The 19,849-nt window shown below is 43.3% G+C and overlaps 2 protein-coding genes across 17 annotated transcripts in view; one reads left to right on the top strand and one right to left on the bottom strand.

The window, feature by feature from the left end:
* On the top strand, positions 1-12,693 carry LOC120740557 (matrin-3-like). Of its 4 annotated transcripts, none has more exons than XM_040042989.1 (22): positions 1-184; positions 3,285-4,333; positions 4,492-4,553; positions 4,635-4,673; positions 5,775-5,836; positions 5,918-5,961; positions 6,048-6,170; positions 6,298-6,423; positions 6,753-6,869; positions 6,983-7,107; positions 7,205-7,839; positions 7,913-8,003; positions 8,110-8,246; positions 8,345-8,481; positions 8,574-8,646; positions 8,767-8,792; positions 8,875-9,006; positions 9,542-9,672; positions 9,757-10,616; positions 11,056-11,122; positions 11,252-11,373; positions 11,457-12,693. In XM_040042989.1, the coding sequence occupies exons 2-19, from the start codon at positions 3,389-3,391 to the stop codon at positions 10,295-10,297; spliced, it is 3,546 nt and encodes a 1,181-aa protein (XP_039898923.1). In that variant the 5' UTR covers positions 1-184; positions 3,285-3,388; the 3' UTR covers positions 10,298-10,616; positions 11,056-11,122; positions 11,252-11,373; positions 11,457-12,693. The 4 variants fall into 4 exon arrangements, with proteins under 4 accessions (XP_039898923.1, XP_039898921.1, XP_039898924.1 ...); XM_040042987.1 differs by having other exon boundaries at positions 3,354-4,333; XM_040042990.1 differs by having other exon boundaries at positions 3,354-4,333; positions 5,918-5,952.
* matr3l1.2 (matrin 3-like 1.2) overlaps positions 12,019-19,849 on the bottom strand; it is a 25,972-nt gene continuing 18,141 nt past the window's right edge. For 8 of the 13 annotated variants that reach the window (XM_040043007.1, XM_040043006.1, XM_040043000.1 and 5 more), the window contains 15 exons: positions 18,651-18,776; positions 18,378-18,566; positions 17,940-18,064; positions 17,287-17,698; positions 17,012-17,209; positions 16,849-16,939; positions 16,645-16,661; positions 16,127-16,249; positions 15,813-15,941; positions 14,638-14,766; positions 14,425-14,555; positions 13,464-13,737; positions 13,232-13,370; positions 13,024-13,139; positions 12,019-12,903 (listed from right to left, as the gene is read on the bottom strand). In XM_040043007.1, the coding sequence (XP_039898941.1) occupies positions 12,844-12,903; positions 13,024-13,139; positions 13,232-13,370; positions 13,464-13,737; positions 14,425-14,555; positions 14,638-14,766; positions 15,813-15,941; positions 16,127-16,249; positions 16,645-16,661; positions 16,849-16,939; positions 17,012-17,209; positions 17,287-17,698; positions 17,940-18,064; positions 18,378-18,566; positions 18,651-18,776 (2,259 nt within the window). In that variant the 3' untranslated portion in view covers positions 12,019-12,843. The remainder of the gene's footprint in view (positions 12,904-13,023; positions 13,140-13,231; positions 13,371-13,463; positions 13,738-14,424; positions 14,556-14,637; positions 14,767-15,812; positions 15,942-16,126; positions 16,250-16,644; positions 16,662-16,848; positions 16,940-17,011; positions 17,210-17,286; positions 17,699-17,939; positions 18,065-18,377; positions 18,567-18,650; positions 18,777-19,849) is intronic. The other 5 variants (XM_040042992.1, XM_040042993.1, XM_040042996.1 and 2 more) reach the window with 3 other exon arrangements.

Genomic DNA, 19,849 nt, shown 5'->3' on the forward strand with positions numbered 1-19,849 from the left:
CTAAGAAGGGGAAGAAGAAGAAGAAGAAGAAGACGAAACAGCTAGGTTATTTGCGGCTTTCAATCGTCGACTTTCTGCATCTGTTTTCGTGGAAAACCAAACCAGCGGCAGGTCCAAGGTCCACGAGTTGTTTTTTTGCCTGGAGCTGCGTGGATCACCTGAGAGGGTGCAGCGGTGATTTGAGGTGAGCCGCTGATTTTATTTCCTCCTCTACATTAGCCGCTAGCTAACTGTTAGCGGAGTTTTTTTCTACACAGGTTAGAAATTAGACGGGTTTTTTGGTTCGGTTTTGTTCGACGATGTTTCTGATTGAAACTCGGCATTTTCTTAGATCACACTTTCAGTTCGACCATAATGAAACCACTGCGCGCTGAATTTCCTAGGAGCCTCTTTCGCTGAACGTTCAACACATCTCTGATCAGAGAGGATTAATTCGGGTTACACCAATCCTGCACAAACCCTGCTCTACATTAATGAAAATTACATGCATTTTCCCCGCTCTATGTCCAACATTTTATATGTTTCTGTGTCGCGTTATAGTTCCACCTGTAAAACACAGTCTACCTGCGTCAGTGTCTCTATATTTAAACTTAATACCAGCTGGTTAAACTGATCCCCCCCCAAAAAAATAAAAAATAACAAAACACTGATAATAAAAAATGGTCAAAAGAATATGGTAGGCAGAGGAGAAACTGATGCTGCATGAGGAAGTCAGGAGTGGTTGAGAAGTGAAGGTATAAGGGCAGGATATAAATGAGGACAGCGAGATGGTTTCAAGGTGGGAGTGGGATTGCATCAAGGATCTGCTCTGAGCTCCTTCGTGTTTGCAGTGGTGATGGACAGGCTGACAGATGAGTTCAGGGAGGAGTCTCTGTTTACGTTAATGTTTACTGACGACACTGTGATCTCTAACAAAAGTGTGGAGAGGTGAATATATGCTCTGGTGAGAAGAGCAATGAAAGTCAGTAGAAGCAAGACAGAATACATGTGTGAATGAGAGGTGGGGAGGTGGACATGTGAAGAGCAGAGAGAGTAAAAGTTTAGATGGGTTTGAATATCTGGTATCATGGACATTTGCAGAGGACGGAGAGTGGATATATCGGAGCTGCGAGGCAGGAAGAAAAGAGGAAGACGTCAGAAGATGTTCATGGATTTAATGAAGGAGGACATGCAGAGAGTTGGTGTGACAGAGGAGGGTGGGATAGGAGAAGATGATGGCAGATAATCTGTTGTACAGACCTCTAAAGCTAGCAGTTTAAAGAAGAACTGTGTTTATTTTTTATTAATTTCTTCTTTATTTTATTGAAGCTTAAACTAACAGCATTTAGGGATCAGCAGGATATATTCTTATCACTTTTCTGGTTTTCTATAATGTTACGTAGGGCTGTGCGATATGACCAAAATCTCATAACCTGATATAAGACATCTATTGTCCCGATAACGATACAAATCACAAAATTTAAAATTTTCTGTAAATTCTGTGAATCTCGGGCAGCTCGACTTGCGTGAAGCGTTTCTAGTACCTGGAGTCGAGTGTTTTAACTGATGCATGAAACGATGCATTTTTAGACATAAGTTGTAACGGCCGCCGTTTGCTTTGTGAGTATTTATTACACAACGTGCTGCGGGGAAAAGCCTGTTCTAACGTTTGAGTCCAAGGTTTATTTTTTAGCACCTGACGGCTCTTTTTGGCTTCTCATCCGTAAATAATCTGCTCTTTCACGTGATTCGGTTTATTTTGAAAAAGTCTCAACAGGATCTTGAGCTTTATTGTGAAAGGTTTATGTGCAAAGTAAACCAGCGGACACGCGATGGTTTTACCGTCGTTGTTGCTAACAACAATGCATAAAGCAGGCGCTTGTCCATCTGTAGTGTGGTTATATTAAATATAAGAGAAAGAAAGAACTTTAAGAAATTAATATAGCCACTACAGTGACCATCAAAACGATGAAAAAAATATTGCCGTAAACAGTTTATTTTGCGACACCACTAAACAAACGATAGCATAAAATGAAACGATAGATGTTTTTATATCGTCATCCGATATATATCGTTATATGAACAGCCGTAATTTTACGTTAACTGTGTACAACTGTGGTTAAAAAGAAAAGTACACCTGCTTCAAATTCAAAGGTTTTCAGTATCAGGATGTAATGAAAATCATCTGATTCTTAGCAGGCCTTAAAATCATTTAAATACAACCTCAGATGAACAGCAACAGATGACATATTACATGTGTCATTATTTATTTCACAAAAACCTAGACAGAAGCAGAGTGTGAAAAACAAAGTTCATCCTTACGGGTTACATGGGAATGAAGAGGGTAAGTAGCAGCCGGGTGCTGGTAATCAAACGCATTGATTAGTTGATCTTCATCGAAGCGGAATTATGGTGGTCTGGATTACTCAGGTGTGTTAACAGAACAATCTTCCCAGGAGGGGACATCCCAGCAAATTCACCCGAGCTCAGCCCGTGCAATGATCAACTACAAGAAAACCCAAGAGCTCCGTGTCAGACTACAGGCCTCAGTTAGCATGTTAAAGTTCATGACAGCACAATTAGAATAACATGTGTGGCTTGTTTGGAAGGTTTTCCAGGAGAAAGCCTCTTCTCTCTGAGAAGAACATGGCAGCACAACATAGGTTTGCAAAGCACAATCGCCTCAAACGAGCTGTCAGCACGGTGGTGGAAGGTTCATGTTTTGGGTACCTTGCAGTCCCTGAGTGAACAGTGAACTCTTTTCTCTACTAAAGTATTCTTGAGTCAAACGTGAGACCACCTGTCCCACAGCTAAAGCTCAGCTGATGTTCAGTTGTCCAGCAGGATGGTGATCCAAAGCACAGAAGCAAATCTCCAACAGTGGCTGAAAAAGAAAATAATCCCAATGCTGCAATGGTCCAGACCTCAGCCTGACTGAGATGCTGTGGGTGGGACATTCACAGAGCTGTCCATGAGTGATTGCTGCAAACCTCAATGAACTGAAGCAAGAAGAGTTTGACCAGAACTCCTCCACTGTGATAACTCAGTTATTGCTGCTGGGTGTGTCGTTTTTCACACGCTGCTTCTGCATGTCCTCATACTTAAAACCTTACATCTGAAAGAGGGTGTACTTCATCTTTCACCAAAACTGTATCAGGATGAACACTTTTTATGTTTTTGTTTACATTATCAGCAATTTCCTATCATAAAGTAGCCGAGGCAGACGTGACACCATCTAGAAAATGTTTTTTTTCTTTCTTCACTTCCTGAGCACGTGGTGTTCACTCTTAAGTGTTTTCTCTCAGGGCAACTCGTCCTCCACCTTCACATCACCTTTTACGTCTTCTGTCTTCCCTGACACCTTCTGTCTGCAGGAAACGCCCAGAGCGTTTCTCCACAGCTCGCCATCATGTCTCAGAATTACCCGTACAGAAAGCCGCCGTCTGACACCGACCTCAGAACTGATCCCGGGCCTTACAGATCTGTGGACTACCGCCACTCCTCAGCGGACCGTGACTTTTACAGGCAGCCACAAGACTCCTTCTCTGTCTCCTCCTCCTGCCCGTCCTCGTCCAGGGGCTCTGGAGTGCTGCAGTCATCGCAGGACAATGTTCTGAGCATCCTGAGCAGCTGCGGTCTGGAGCCCAGTGATCTGGCGCTGCTAGCCGAGCTGCCTGAAGACGTCCTCACTATTGAGTCTCTGCCACACATCCTCAGACAGATCAAATGCAAGAAAGGGACCGTCAAACCTTTCCCTCCCCGGGCTCCGTCTCCCTCCTCCTCTTCCTCCTACCCTCCCAGCTCCACCCATCGATCCGCCACGAGCAGCTCCTCCTCCTCTAGAGACTGGGACCAGCTCCATCGCACGTCGGTCCAGTACCCGCTGGACCACCTGCCACCACCACCTCCTCCCTCGGAGCAGCTCATGGATCGCTGGAATAATCCGATTACCGTGAGCTCCGGCCGAGCAGAGCTGCCACCATCGTCATCCTTATCATCGTCGTTGGGGTACACGGTGGACTTCCACCGCAGGCAGGGCCCCTCTGATTATGGTAAGGCTGGTCCAGTTCCTTCTTACAGCCCAGCGAGGCGAGGAGATAGAGCGCCGTCATCTCGATTCTCCGAGGCTGGACCAGCTGATTACAGGTCATCAGCGCTGGTGACGGCTTCTCCTCTTCCTAGCGAGCACCAGTCCAAACCTCTGGCAAGCCGCCGTGACACGTCCTCCACGAGGAGCAGTCAGTCCTCGCCCTCAATGCCTACACGGAAAGAAGCTCTGGATTTCCACGGGAAGGTCCCACCGTTGTTCCCGTACTCGTGCTCGCTGTGTGATATCACTGTACTGTCGCAGAAGGTAAGTGCACCTGTCCTCGAATCTCTCTCTCTGCAGTCTGTGTGGGTGGTGTGAGGGTCTGCATTCAGCAGCAAAGGATGATGGGAGCTGCACGTGTCCTACAAGACCGGAGTGCCACAAAGAGAGATGGTAACGGGTTTACTTCCTGTTGTTTTTAGGTTTGGATTCAGCACGTGACCGGCAGGCACCATGCAGATGGACAGCTCAGCCTCCTGCAGCAGTGAGTTTACTTCACATCAACGCCAAGTTTCTCCATCTACTGCTTGCAGGGTTTAATAACGCTCTCCCATCTGCTCCACAGGTTTCCTAACTGGGACTGCCGCATGCAGACGGTCCGAAGGTCAGTGACCGAAACCACATCATCGTTCTCACGCCTCTGAACAGAAATCTGAATTTTATCAAAGTGGAAAACTTTGGCATGCCTCAAAGATGAAATGTTGTTTTTTTTTGATGTGAATAAATAATCAGCGAGCCAAAAAAACATGGATCAACTGAACAACGTGGATGTTAATGAACCCTGAAAAACGTTGACCAATTTACAAGGATATGACATATAATTTAACCAAAGCGCCACATTTCAACAAACGACTGTAAAAATATTTTTTAGTAAGTTTCCCATTTTAAATTGCTCGATCTTTTAAAACTACTTCAGCCTGAAATATAAATGTCAAGTATTAATGATATAGTTCTTTAAAGAATAGGGACCCCAGCTGAGGTGGAGCAGAGGCTGCAAATGGACAGACTGGTTATTGTGGGTAAGCTTCCCACATGGCGCTGCTGGCTCTTCTCCTTCTGTTCGTGCAAAACTCACACCGCCCTTACGCTTGCTGAGGAGAGGGGCTTGCAGCAGCAGCAGCCAGCAGATTTGAATTGATTAACTTTTTGACTTGTGACCACCGAAAATGACCACCGAATTACTGTGTCCATGCTTTGAATAGTTAAAAAGTAGTGCCACCTGGCGGACAAATAAAATAAAAATTTCAAATTGAAGGCGAGTGATCCAACATTAAAGAAATGCTTTGGTTGATGTCAAGATAAATGTGGGATCAGTGATTTTCAATTGAGCATTTTTTGGCTCCAGGATGAAATGTGGCCATTTTTGTGTAGCTTAGCTATTTTAAACTAATTTAAGGAACTGAGACAACAATTCTAAAATTAAAAAAAAAGAAAGAATGGCAAATATGAGCGATGTTCATTCAGCACAGCCAACTAAGTCTGGGGAAAAAAATTAATAAAAAGCTGTGACCCGTGCCAAAAATCAATCAATTTTTTATTTTTCTAATAATTGAAGGACGGGTTTTTGGTCCAGATGTTAGCGGTCCTGATATTGATCCAAAGCTGCTGTGATCAGCTTTTTTTTTTTTTATTGATAAGATGTTTGTTTTTCATTCAGTGGCTCGGTTTTTAATTTGTTTGATCGTCCTCTTTTTGTCATTTTTAGGGACGATAAATCAGAGAAGAAGAAGAAAGATGGAGGAAAAGGCGCCCCGGCAGCTAGTCAAAGTAAGTCTGCCTCACTGGGCTGTGCCTTTGTGTTTATACGTTTAAGTTTTTCTGCTTAAACTTGTTCTTTCTGTTCGGCAGCATCGCAGTCGAATAGCAAGTCGAAGCAGAAGAAGGTAAAGAAGGTAGAGACATGTGTCTAAGATCTCGATGAGGTTCGGTTTAGCCCCTCCTGAATCAGCTGAAAGTCTTTGTGTTTGTTTCCTGTCAGACTTTGGAGAAAGGGAAGGTAGTGTGCATCAAGTTTCCGTCTCAGTCTGTCGATGAGAAATACCTCAGGAAGCTTGCTGAACCGTTCGGGAAGATCATCAAGGTCATCATGTTTCCGTCTCTGGTGAGTCTGCGAGGTTCTTCATCATCACACTGATGATATTTGCATGTTCGTTCATTTAAAGACGAGCAGCAGCTTTCTTTCTCTTTTTTGCACTTGAGCGTTATTAAAGTGGGTTTAAACCCTGCAGGGCTTCGTGGAGATGGGCTCGGTTGATCAGGCCAAAGACTTGGTGAAGTTTCACAGCAATTATCCTCCAACTGTGAACGGAGAGCAGATCGAGTTCAGCGTCTCCAACGCCTTCAACTTTCTCCAGGTAGAAGAGAAACACTTCCAGTGTCCAGTTTTTGCTGCATACGAAAAGTACAGAAAGTCCCAGTGTCAAACGTTTGGTTATTACTAAGAAAAATATCTCAGTCTGGAAAAGCTCCCGTCTCACAAACACAGCGAGAGGTGTCAGCTTTTTTTTTTTTTTTTTTTTTTTTACATGCAGGGAAATCCCTGATTGCAGGCAGGTGGGGCTTCTGTGTTACAGCCGGGCCATATGAGAGTATTCCCTCTTTGTGACGTTGTACAGTTCAATATTTAGAAAAACGTCTGTTTTCATTGTTGATAAAGTCTCTTCACACTTTGATGTCTCCTCAGAGCTCCCGGGTGGTGAGTTTCACGCCCGCTCCATCAGGAGAAGATGGAAAATCCGACCTGATCAATATCATCAAACGCTTCGGCCCGCCGCTCTACACCCTGTTCCTGCCGTCAATGGTGAGGCTCAGCCCATTTAAAAAACTATACCGGAGAGGAAGACAGTTTCTTTGTTTTTCTTAAATAACCACTTTAAAAGACTTTAGAAAACACATACAAGGTGTTGTTTTCAGGTGTTCGTTGAGATGAAGAACGCCCCTGATGCTCAGAAGCTGGTGGATTATTATCTGTCCAACACTCTGAGGATCAACAGTGACTTGATTTGTGTCTCCTTCTCTGGAGAGTACAAGACTCTCATGTGAGTACGACCGACCCGATAGGAAGGTAACTGGCGGATTATCATCCAGGGGGTGATCAGTGATAATGGTCCTGCTTTTGTCTGGTCTGTCCTGTAGGCGGGTTTCAAAAGCCAAGAGGTACGAAGAAGAAAACGAAAGTATGAAGAAGAGTACCACCAAGAGGACAAGGAGCTCGAGCCGAGACAGAACGACAGAAAATAAGAAAAGAAGGTCCAGATCCAGAGACAAGGCCAGCAAAGAGGAACGGACCAGAACAAGGTCCAGGTCCAGGGATAAATCTAAAGAAAAATCCAGCAGAGATGCCAAAACTAGATCTAGGTCCCAAGACAAGTTGGATAGAAAAAGGAAGAGCAGAACCCGGTCCAGGTCCAGAGATAAGTCCACTAGTGAGAAGCGGACCAGGACCAGGTCTAAGTCAGGGTCCAGAGAAAAAACAAAAGAAAAATCCAACAAGAAAAGCAAGAAAGGGTCCCAAGAGACGAAGCCAGACAAATCGAGCGAAAAATCCAACAGAGACCAGAAGACCAGGTCCGCATCCAGAGACAAGTCCAGCAGAGAGACAAAAACCAAGTCTACAACCCAAGAAAAGTCAAGCAAAGAAAGAAAAAGCAGGAGCAAATCTAGATCCGTGGAAAAATCCAGCAGAGATAAGAAATCCAGGTCTAGAGAGAGATCCAGCAACAAGTCCTCCAGACGGGACGGAGAAAAGACGGCAGAACCAGAGAAACCAGGTAAGAAAACGCAACACGATGCCAGGACCAGTCGCTCCAGACAGGCTGGTGTTAAATCTTCTTTTCTACACAGATGCAGAGTCCACATCCAAAGGACAACAGTCTCCTCTCGAAGACTCCAAACCTGAAGTTTCAAACACAGAAGAAGTGGAGGGGGAGGCAGCGTGAGTTCCTCATGTTGCTGTTTTTTGTTTTGGGTTTTTTTTTTTTTTTGCAGAAAAGCCTCTGCAAGTGAAACTAGAACAGTCTTAACTAAAGATGCCACTTCAGGTTGCCTGGAGAGGAGAGCGACATCGAGGGGATGGAGGTGATTGCTGAGGATGGAGAGAATCTGGCAGATGACGATGAGGAGGCTCTGCAAGAGGAAGAGAAAAAAGAGAGTCCTAAAGAGAGAGCACCTGAAAAAGGTAGAAAATGAGAGCTGAGCTTTCACAGCAAAGCTGGCTTTAAAGGAAAACAAAGGAAATGCTTGACTTTGTTAAAAAAAAAAAAACCTCCCTTACAGATGAAGTAAAGGAGGTGATAGGTGGAGAGCCTGGCATTGAGGAGAAACCTGCGTCGGAGAAGGAGATAAAGAAGGAAGAGAAGGAGGAAGTAGAGGAGTCAAAGGAAGCAACAGAGACTCCTCTACAGGAGGATTTGGTAAAGACTTTTAGATGAACATGTTAGTGTGGACATATTTTAAGCTTTAAAGTGGAAAAAAGGGATTCAGTTGGAGCGATGTGCTTTTTCAGGAGGACTTCCCTGTAGACCTGGAAAACTGCATCACTCTGGATGAACTGGAAGAAGATGACTCTGACGACCAAGGTATACCTGGAAGTCTTGTGATGCTGAACACAAAAACATATTGTTGTACCAGCACGTTTGGTTGACTTTTAAAGCTCACTGTTCAGTTTCTGATATTCTTCCTGTTTGATTTTGTTGCAGGTGGAGAATCAGCAGATGAGCCCAAGGTAAGTGTTACCTTTAATATAACGGCTGAGTTTTTGTCTGATATGTTGCTGATTTAACAGTTTGTTCTTTCTTTGCTTGCAGTCAACATCGAAATCCAGCAGGGTTTTTTACTTCGGCCACCTACCACCTAATTACGCCCTCTTTGACTTCTTCCAACTGCTGCGAAATTTTGGGAAGGTGGTGCGCTATTACCTGATTGGCAATCGACGAGAGGTCAGTAAGAAAATGAGATGAGATAAAAAATATAAAAAATTAAAAAAAAAATAATTTTTTAGCTTTTTAAAATTTAAATACCGATTATAAATACATGATACAAAGTGAATATCTTTGTAAATGAAAATCAAATTTGATACAGTTATGAGCCTGAATACAAACTGCATAAAGGATACATTGATCATATACATCATTCATCACAGTCATTTTCATGACCTCTGTCAGCTGATAGAGGAATCCAAACTGTGTTGATTCAGCCCAGCAATAGGAATGATGATTATAATCCCTGTGCATCATCAGGCTCCTCCATCCTATTGGATAAAAAAAAAAAATAATATGGAAGTTGATTGGCCAGCCAAGTTGGCTTGAGGCTATCTTACATTGCTGTGTTTGTGTATGTTGGCTTTGGTATTTGCTACTAGCAGTAAGAGTTATAGTAATTACGTCGATCCTGTTTATGTTGTGACCCTTAGTGTTCAGAGTTGAGTGGATTCTTTACCTTTGGGACCATTTTCAGACTCTTTTTGTGTTTCAGGGTTTCATTGAGATGTCGAGTTCTTCAGCGGCCCTGAAAGCTGTTGAAGAGCTCGTCAGCAAACCAGCCATCCACAACTGCCCCAAACTCAAAGCCCGCATCTCCACCAAATACTACAGACTTGACAACGGGTCCGAAACCGCCTCTTCACTCTTCCTAATTTCTTTTCTGTGAACTTTTAATCATGAAATTCATACTTTACCCCTTTCCTGCAGATGGGTTGTTCACTCGGACGGCAGCGATGACAAAGACAGTCGAGGCAGGAAGCGCGAGAAACGAAGCAAATCCAAGACCTCAGACCAGGACGAGACCGACAGGAGGTCTAAAGGGAGGAAGGAGTCCCCGAAGAAGACATCAGAGAAATCAGGCAAAAAGACTCCAGAAAAAGATTCTGGGTCAAAAAAGCCTCCAGAGAAAGACTCATCAGGGAAAAAGACCCCAAAGAAAGAGTCCACATCCAAAACGTCTCCAGAAAAGGATGCCAAAAACACCTTGGAAACGAAATCCACTGGGAAAAAGACTCCAGAGAAAGATTTGCCATCTAAAAAAACTTCAGGTAAGGATTCTACAACAAAAAAGACTCCAGCGAAAAAGTCCGCATCCAGAAAGACTCTGGAAAACAAGTCTACATTCAGAGAAACTTCAGAAGAAGAGTCCAAAAAGTCTCCAAAGAGGGAATCGTTGGACAAAGAGCCTCCAGAAAAGGTCCTTAAAAATGGCCCTGGAGAAGGAATCCGCGGGGAGAAAGACTCCTGAGAAAGGGTCATCGTGTGCAGAGATTCCAGACAGCGAGACGCTGGAACCAAAAGGAGCTCCTGACAATAATTCAGTGCCTCAGACAACTGTGAAGAAAGAACTAAAGCAAGAAAATACTCAACAAAATGAGGAACCAGCAGCTGATAAAGCGCCACCTGAAAAAGATTATATCAAAAAGGAAACACCACACACAGTCAAGCAGGAGGAGCAGGAAACACCAATAGACGTTTGTATGGAAGCAGGACCAAATGTGAAAGATGCAGAGAGTCCAGATCCACCAGTCTCCTCTACAGAGCCCTCAAAACCACCACCTGAACAGGTATAACTGAAAGCCCGAAGGTGCTGTGATCCCAGCTCAACAGAAATATTAGTTTCCCCAGGATAACATCAAAGTCTTAAATGCTATTTCACGTAGTTTCAAAACGCCAAAACAAAACAGCCTTTTTAGAAACAAAATTTCTAAAAAGGCTGACATTCCCATTGTGTTTGACAGATCTCAAATGTTGAATCAGCTGTTAAAATAGCTCCATTTATTTTATCTGCAATTCAGTCTTAAATATGTAGTTTTGTTCAAATTGCCTCAGCCATGAAATATTTCTTATTAAAATTACCTGTGCGATGAATAGACTTTAAATGTAAATATATCGCGAAGCAGTTAAAAACACGGTTAATGATGGAAAAAGATTTTTGGCCATAAATAAATGAAAATCTGCCCTGAAGTGCAGGATTAAAGCTCATGACTGATTTTTTACTTTCAGGACGCGAAGCCCCAGTTTGAACCTGCAGAGGGCGCTGCTGAACCTCAGAAACCCACCAAACCTGTTGGTAAGAAAGCCTCTGAGCTTATTTGAAATCCCATTTAGTTACAGTTTAGTTTGTTGCTTCCTGTTGCATAATAAGGAAGTTTAAACACGTGTGCAGCGGTGCATTCACTGTCGCTTGTTTGTTTTGTAGGGACGGAGTTCGTGCGACCGGTCGTCGGTTATTTCTGTAACCTGTGTCAGCGGATCTTCGCTGAAGAGGATGAAGCCAAACAGCAGCACTGCACCAGCCTGTCGCATTACAGCAAATACCAGGTGGAGGGAAAAAAGGTTTTAATGTTAAGTTTTTATTTTTCAGCTGAATTTAAATTAAGTCTTTGTTTTGTTTTGTTTTTCAGGAGAAGACTGGGAGGGATCCGTGGACGAGCTGAACATCTGCAGAGAAATTGGTTACCTTCAGATTTTATTAGTTGACTTTATCAGAGCTGAAACGGGACTGAGATCCCAAACATGATTTGATTTCTGTCTGTTCTCCACTGGACTTTAAGTTTCTGTGCAAAGATTTTTTTTTTTTTGTAAAAAGCTTCTGCTGAAAAATCCAAAAATGTGTAAATATTTAAGTTTTATGTCATGCAGAACAGCAACTGTATGTTTGAGAAAGAGATGTGACTGTAAAAAGCCACTTGCTTACATTTCTGTTAAGCTCCAGGCTCTCTCCTACTCACGTGCTCTAGTCCTAAAAGGTGTTGATTGGTCAACCCAGAAGATTTAGAAACAAACACCAGGTTCAGGTGCTGTCAGATTAAGAAAAATGTCTTAAAGAGGCTGTAATGTCAGAATATTAACAGCTCCCTGGGCTCTGATCAGTTTGTCTAATTGTACTCATGCCGCACCTTCACAGAAGCTATGTAATTTAAGAATCTGTGGTGTTGTCAAATAAATAATCTCACATGAACAACAGTGGTTTTATTATTTTATTTTTCTAAAACATCAACAGAAAACTCCAAAAAAAGTGAAACTTACAGTTCAACATGTCAACCCAGGAAGTCGTGACGCCGTCATAGATTTGTTCAAAGACTAGTTCACAATCACAGCCATTGATCTGTCGCTTCATTGTTTACAAACGTAACACTGATGTAGCGGTGAGACTGCGGTAAAGAGATGAAAATCGAGCCGTGACTAAATGGCACGAGACCAATGGTGACAGCACAAAACACTGGGTCTTTTATTTTGAAAATAACCAGATTATAGTGTCTGGCAGCCTGGAGCAGAACGTTTCTGAATATTTTAAGATCACGGAGGTAATCTGGAGTAAAATCACATTTTTATGTGACCTGCGTGAACTCAGGTGACATGTGTAAGGAGAGTCCATCTTCAGGACGCTGTAGCTTAATTATGGGAAAGATCTGAGCAGAGGGGGAGTTGGGGTCGCCTGATGATTCTGTTGAGCCGATGTTTTTAGATGAATAAAGAAAGTGATTGACAGCTGTGTAAACACCTGTACGGTATCAGTTTTTTGTTTAGTTTTAAAATTGGGATCTTAAACACAGTATTCCTTTTCCTGACAGTTTAGACAACAGAAGAACCAATAAAAGAGCTAATCAATACCTGCAGAAATAAAGCAAAAAAAAAAAAGGAGGCGTGGCTACAAACAGCGAGTCCTTCGGGGTTCAATGCCACAGAGCGGCAGCAGAAAGTCGCTCCGATGTGTGCTTCAAACGTTGCTATAGAAACAAAGATTTTTAAAAAAGTCCATCCACACTTCTTCCTCAGTTTCAGATGTTCTCACGGCGTTGTCGTCTTCACCTTCTTCTCCGCTTTGCTTTGCTCCTTCTCCAGGTATTTCTGAAAAACAAAACAAACTTCAGTTTGCTTGGTGGGGCCGTGTGTCAGATGTGTGGAGCTGATTCAGGCTCAAAGGTCATGTGTGGGTGGAGCTATGAGTGGGGCGGGGCTGGTTCTCACCTGGAGCTTGTCGTAGTGCGCCTGGCTGCTGCAGTGCGTCTTCTTCGCTGTGTCTTCGTTGGAGTAAAACAGGAAACAGATGCGGCAGTAAAACCCTGCTTTCACATGTTCGACACCTGCAGGAAAACAACAATCGTATTGATGACGCCTTTTTTTTTTTTAAAAACATAAACCAGCCAACTGCCTGGTGATCAGAAAGTGTCCTCACCAATGGGCGTGTTGGGGTCGTACGGTGGCAGCGGCATAGACGCCACGCTGGGTTTGTTCTCAGCAGGAGGAGGAGCCTCGGTCTCCCCACTCTGATTGGTCAATGTCTCCATCTGCTCCACCAGCTCCTCCTGTTTCTCCTGAGGGGAGAGAATTTGTTTAATCCAACTGTATTTTAAGTAATCAATAATCACGCCGTTGTCGGTCATTAAAGATCTTCAGAAACGACTCACGTCCTCGCTGCTCCTCTCAGCAGAAACTTCAGGAACTTTCTCCGCGGCCGACTTTTCTTCCACCGCTGTCTCTTCGCTCACATCAGGGGTCTCCATTTCTTCCTCCTGCTGCTTCTCCTCCTCCTTCTGATTCTCCACATCCTCCTTTTTCTCCTCCTCCACCTCTGGTTGGGCCTCCTCTTTAGGTTTCTTGGCCGGTGGTTCCTCGGCATCTTTCGAGAACTTTTGTGGCGAGTCGTCACTCGCTCTCTTCACGGTGTTTGGCGTTCGATGGCTGAGTGAACACAGTGAGATGAGACAGAGCGTTTAATGTGACACAAACACAAACTCCCAGCATGCAACTCTGTATGCTCTTCACCACAGCCTCAAAAACAGGAGTACAGATAAAACTGAACAGAACCTTTGGACTAACAAGGCGTGACCCTTGGTCAAAGCTTTAAAATGTGATGTTTCATCAACACTACAGAATAGTCGTCTGACCCGACAGTCAGCTGGTCCCAAGGCTTTCATAGAACCTCAACAAAGCTTATAAAAACATCAGAAAGAGCTGTTTGACTTTTCACCATCGAACGTTTTTCTCAAAATTAGCAAACCAAAGAGTGAAAAACCCCGGCCGACATTAGAGGGCAGGCTCTCGGGACACTTCAACATAAAAACAGTATTTAAAGTTTAAACAAGTCGAAGTTTTCATGACTGAATTGTTTTTTAAGTTTTGTGATAATTTTTTTTGTTTCCTGCACAGTGATGACATCATGCACTCAGATGTCAGCCTGGAGATTATTCTGGAAATACAGGATTTTCCAGCAGTTAATGGCAGAAACATGTTCCAGCGACAGTTCCTGCTGCTTGTGGTAAAAGAGTGTTTCTAGATTGGTTGTAGTTTTTATTTGGTCGCCAGTCGAACAGCTGTTAGCGGTGACTCATGCACCCAGGGGCCACAGAAGACGACGATGACACTCACCCGTGTTTCAGTTGCTTGTACTTCCTGCTCACGTAGATGGTCAGGCGCTTCCCGTTTAACTTTGGAGACTTCGCTTTATAATCGGCAGCCATCTTCTCGGCATCCTCGGCATTGTACATCTCGAGGAAACACTGAGGAAAAATGTTGGACAGTTTTAAAGCAGCAGTAATTAAATGGATTCAGTTCAGGCGTGCGTTTGCCCTAGTTTTGTACCTCTCTCCGGATCCTGTTCAGGAAGTACTTTTTGACCTTGCCAAATGGCTCGGCGAACTTCAGGATTTCCTCGTCGGTGTATTTGCTGTTGGGGAGCTGACCGATGTACACCACCTTGCTGGAACCGGACTGAACAGCAAGCAGAAAAGAAAACGTGATCAAATCAAAGAAAAGAGTTGGGGAAATTCAAAAGGTCTCAAAATTAATTCATTATAATCCTAAAGGCTGCCGTAAAACAGACGTCACTGATGCAAACTGAGCTTTATAGAACCTTAAATACACTCTGAATCAGTTAATCTAGCTCATAATCTGGATTAAGGGTATTTATATACATCTCTTAATCCAGAGAGACCGTAGATTTATTGAGGAAGCATTGAAGCTATTTTTTTTTGATATGTGGAGAATTTAACTTCAGACACTTCCTAAGCAAAACTGACTATTCATCCACTGCCCTGTTGTCCATCGTTACCAACATGAAGCATACTGGGAGTAATCCTTGAAGCCCTTTTCTAAACTGGAGTAGTTGCTGTCATGTTTCAAATGTTATGAGGGAAAGAGTATGAAATATACAGACTCTCGTGCAGAAGGTCAAACATCTCGCTTTGAGATTCACAATGTTTCAGACCTCGTCTGTATTTACAGGGATCAGAAATGACCTTAAAACTCAAGATGAGGAGTTCAGTTCCCTTAAATACTTTCTCACTCCATACTAAAAGTCTAACATGTTACAGTCAGATCATCAGCCTGCTTTTGTAGTTTAAAACTGGTTAAAAGAGACTCTGAGCAAATGAGTCTTCCGCTGCTTCTTTAAACAATCAACAAAATCAAGACAGTGCAAAGATGGAGGTATGGCATTCCACAATCTGGGGTGAAAATGAGATTGTGGGACCATTAACAGCCTTTGTCTTCTGTGGGGATATGAGATTTTGGCCATATCGCACAGCCCTACGAGAAGCTCAGAAATATACGCTGGAGATTAAAACTGGGGGCTGTCTTTATCTTCGCCAGTTTTTTGGATTTTAGATGGCCGATGTTTCACGTGGTGCATTTCATTTGTTCGTGGCTCAGTTCTGTGACAGAGCAGACTCAGACACATGAATAGAGGTTTCAAACATGTCTGACAAAGTCAAACAAAGTCGCGTGGTGTAATGAAATAAAACCAGCCGAATGCTCACCTGGATGGTGGGGTAGCTCATGGAGTGACTGATCCTCACCGGCCGCCCGCACACCGACGCCGTGATGTTCCCGTTGTAGAAGTTGGCCATTGCCCGTGCTTCTTCTTCTGTGGCGAACTGAAGGAACGCCTTACGAGGGAGAGGAGACAAACAAAGAGGTGTTTAAACGGCACAGAACAAATGTCTGTAACGCGTACGCCTTAACCTTAAAAGATGCTTCACAAGCGACTGAAAGGAGCTCTCAGTTTTACTGATTTTCAAAATTAATCTCTAATTTTAAATATTTTAAATACTGTGAGTGAGTTCTGGTGTACCTCGGGTCTCAGGTCCAGCACCAGGTGTTTGACCACCTTCCCGAAAGGCTGGGCGAGTTTCAGCAGCTCGTTGAGGTACTGGTACCCTCGCCTGAAGCCGACGATGTTCACCACCCTCATACCCTGATGGGAGGAGCAAGAATTGAGGAATTCCAGTGAAACAGAGTGAATGAAAACAGGTTTCTGAACAAAAGTTATGTTGGAAATCTCAAAATGTCTGAAGCTAGCGCAATTACATACAAAAGCAAAGATATTATGGATCAAAAATCATTATTAATGCAAAATTTTCCTCTGTGTGGAGGTTTGAGCAAACACCATTATAAACATATTGATTATTATAAACTCAGAGTATTTATCAAAGTAAACGCGTCTGACGAAGCACTAAATAGAGTTAGAGTGACAGTGTGACCTCAGAGGATCAGATTTAGAGGGAGTGTCATGCAGCTGAGATGCAGTGATCCACAGAAACATGAAGTCAAATATTAAAGGTATCAGAGCGACGGCGCTCGGGTACGTACCCCTCGCCTCGTGTTGTCTGCAGAGAAGAGGAGACACAAACAGAGAGGAAGATGTGCGTTAATTTCAAACACCTTTTTGTTGATTGAAGACATCGTCCTCACATCCATGAAGGAAAATGACTTTTTTAAGGAAAAGCTGGTGCTGCAGCAGATTACAGGTACAAGTGTTAACTTTGATCTCTAAATATTGATCTGATCAGGTACCAATATTGTCCGACTCTCCATGGGCTTCGTCGTTGTCTTCCTCCAGCTCGTCCAGCGTCACAAAGTCCTCCATGTTCTCTGGGAAGTCCTGCTGGAAGAGACATCATTAACACACCTGTGCCACTCCTGGATTACAGACTGAAGGACAGAGCAGGTGCGTCACCTCTTCTTCGGGTAGATCTCCCTCCGCTGCCTCCGGCGCCTCTGAGCTCTCTGCCGCCTCCATGTTCTCCTCCTCTTTGCTCTCGTGCTCCTCGGCCGAAGTTTCTGTTTCTGCCGCTTCCGTTTGTGGCTCTGACTCCGCCTCCTGCTTGACCTCACCCGTGTCTCCAGGTGTGTCATCAGTGACATCATCAGTAACCTGTGTGCAGTTCGGTTTAATTCCAGGAATCACATTTGGCTTTAATATATTTTTCTTCATCTTTTTTGTTTTCTCACCTTCTCCTCCTCTTTCTTCTCCTCCTCCTCCTCCTCCTGTCGAGCATCCTCAGACTCCTCTACCGTCAAATTCACAGACTCTGCTCCCTCCTCCTCCTCCCCCTCTCCATCAGTTGCTGCCTGCTCCTCCCCCTCCCCATCCTCCCCTCCTTCCATCACTCCTGAGACTTCCTTCTCCTCCTCCTCTTCCTCCTCCTCTGGCTCTGCCTTCACTTTCTTCTCCTCTTTCTCTTCCTCCTCCTTCTTCTCCTCCTCCTTCTCCTCTCTCTTCTTGTCTTCTTTGGACCTGGAGGTGGATGATTTGGATAAGGTGGTTTTGGAGGAGGTCCTGGTTCCAGTGCCGGAGGAGGTGGAGTTGGCTTTGCCACTCTTCCTGTTCGAAGCGTCTCCTCCGCCCTTCCTTGCGTTCACACTGCATGAAGCACAGAAGCATTAATGCATTACTGACTTAACTTTTCTTACTCAAGTTAGCTTTATTACTTATTTACTTTCTATAATTACTTTTTTTTTTGGTCAAATTTACTTTATTTTCTTTACTTGCTTTTTGTTAACTTAATCTAAGTTACAAAATTCTGTTAGTGTTTCCTACTGCACAGAAGAGGAAAGAGTCCTGCACCAGGTCACAGACCATGTCACACGTCTGAGGTACTCACTTGAGGGTTTTGTACTTGGTGCAGACATTGAGGCGGATCCGTCTTCCTCGGATGGTGAGGGGGTTCACAGTGTAATACTTCACCAGCATCTCTGCATCCTCTGCAGTTCCCAGCTGGATAAATGCCTGCACACATGGAAAGTCAGACTCATTTTAGCTCATGGAGGGCGTACAGTGACCAATAAAAACCACACTTTCCACACTATCCACAATCACGAAAAGCAGCATTAAAAAAACATTAATGAACAACTGAATGTTAGTTAGAACTACCAGACCACATGGCTGACATGCCAGGTTTAAGCAACACTGGTGTCTTTGAAAAATTTTGGGGTGGTGGTCGAGGGATGAGAAGTTTGGATCCAGACAGATCCCTGCTCGACTTTTAAGGCTTCAAACTTTCCTTTTTGCTAAAGCTTAAAGTCAGCGATGGCACCAGTACCTGGTCTGTTAAGAAGAGGTGTTTCTCCACAACGCCAAAGCGCTCAGCAATGGTCAGCAGCTCCTTCTTCTTCTCATCCTCGCGGGGCAGGTTGGAGAAAAAAACTACCTTGCTGGTTTGACCTTTGACCTCCCTCACAGGTCTGTCCATCAGTCGATCCATCGGTCGGTCCATCGATCGCTCGTCTTTCTGAGGGTCAAAAACGGAAACCTGTGAGGGTCTGAGTGTGTCAGAAAGCAGTGAGTTTTATTTAACCGGCGAGGGCAACGTTACCTCGATGAACATGAGGGTCTGGGACAGGTAGAAGGAGATGGATTTGCCGTACAGAGATGCCGGGTGCTGTTTGTAGTAGTTCACCACATCCAGAGCTTCTTCATGGGTGCTCATCTCCAGAAAAGCCTGATGGACACAGAAATTAGACTTCAGGTCTTACTGTGAAACAGGAAACAGGTCAGATCCAGTGGTTTGTGATCTTTAGGACGACGATACTGAAGCTTGGCTCGTTTCTGTAAAGTGTGAGGGCTTGGACTGAGCGATGGTCAAAGTTTTTCCTCTATACAGACTTTCTGGGGAAGTTTTTCCTTAAGTTCAAGTCACCCTTCTCTTTTTTGGTTTATTTGGTGCGCTTGTTTAAAAATCCTTCTGAAAAATCAACCCTTATTTGACCCGTTTAACTTTATGAGTTATGTGACATATTCAGCTTAATTAAAATAAAATTTGTAGTTAACATTTTGTTCTTTTTTAAACTTTGATTATATTTGATCCAGACATCATTTTTTGCCATTTATGCAGATTTTAACTTGCTGCAGTCAGTACGTTATTAACTTATACTGAATTTTAGTTTGATTTTTATTAAGCTCACTTTGTTTTATTGAGGCATATATTATTATTATTATTATTATTATTATATTACACCATTTTATTTAAGATGCATTAACGTGATATTTCTTTTTCTCTCCTTTTTAAAAAACATTTTGAAAATTGTTCTTCTGAGTCAGAGCAAAACACAAATACTTCAAACAACACATCAAAAAATAATTTGCATTTTCTTAAAAAGAAGAAGAAAAAAGAAAAAGTCCAGACATCTGACACATCTTCGACTGACTGACCTTCCTACAACTCATTAGTCTTCCCTTTCTGATTTATATTAAATTACATGAGTCGTCACATTTAAAATCAATCGCTACCTCCGACCTAATCCCGACAGAATCAGCTAACCTCGCAAAGCCCAGCAAAATCTTACCTTCACACAATGAATATTTCCAGTTACAGCCCCTCAGAGTTCATAGGGGTGCTCAGAATTTTGCACTTTTAATTTGTGTTATTATTTTTAATTTAATTTCATGAGTACAGCTGGTTTCCACATCAAATTCATGTGAGTGTCCCAATCTAAAGCCAAAATCTGTTTGTTTTTTTTGTTCCCTATGATTTTTAAAAATTATTAAAAGGTATTTTTTCCCTTCCTCAGATTT

Source organism: Simochromis diagramma, unplaced genomic scaffold (genome assembly GCF_900408965.1).
Source record: "Simochromis diagramma unplaced genomic scaffold, fSimDia1.1 OVJJ01000433.1, whole genome shotgun sequence".
NCBI classification, from domain to species: Eukaryota; Metazoa; Chordata; class Actinopteri; order Cichliformes; family Cichlidae; genus Simochromis; species Simochromis diagramma.

Bases quoted from the DNA above. Each gene is read 5' to 3' on its own strand.
- LOC120740557 (XM_040042989.1), top strand. From the start codon at position 3,389: ATGTCTCAGAATTACCCGTACAGAAAGCCGCCGTCTGACACCGACCTC. The intron at 5,962-6,047 runs GTAGAGACATGT...GTTTCCTGTCAG, and splicing joins AGCAGAAGAAGGTAAAGAAG to ACTTTGGAGAAAGGGAAGGT. The intron at 8,793-8,874 runs GTAAGTGTTACC...CTTTGCTTGCAG, and splicing joins AATCAGCAGATGAGCCCAAG to TCAACATCGAAATCCAGCAG.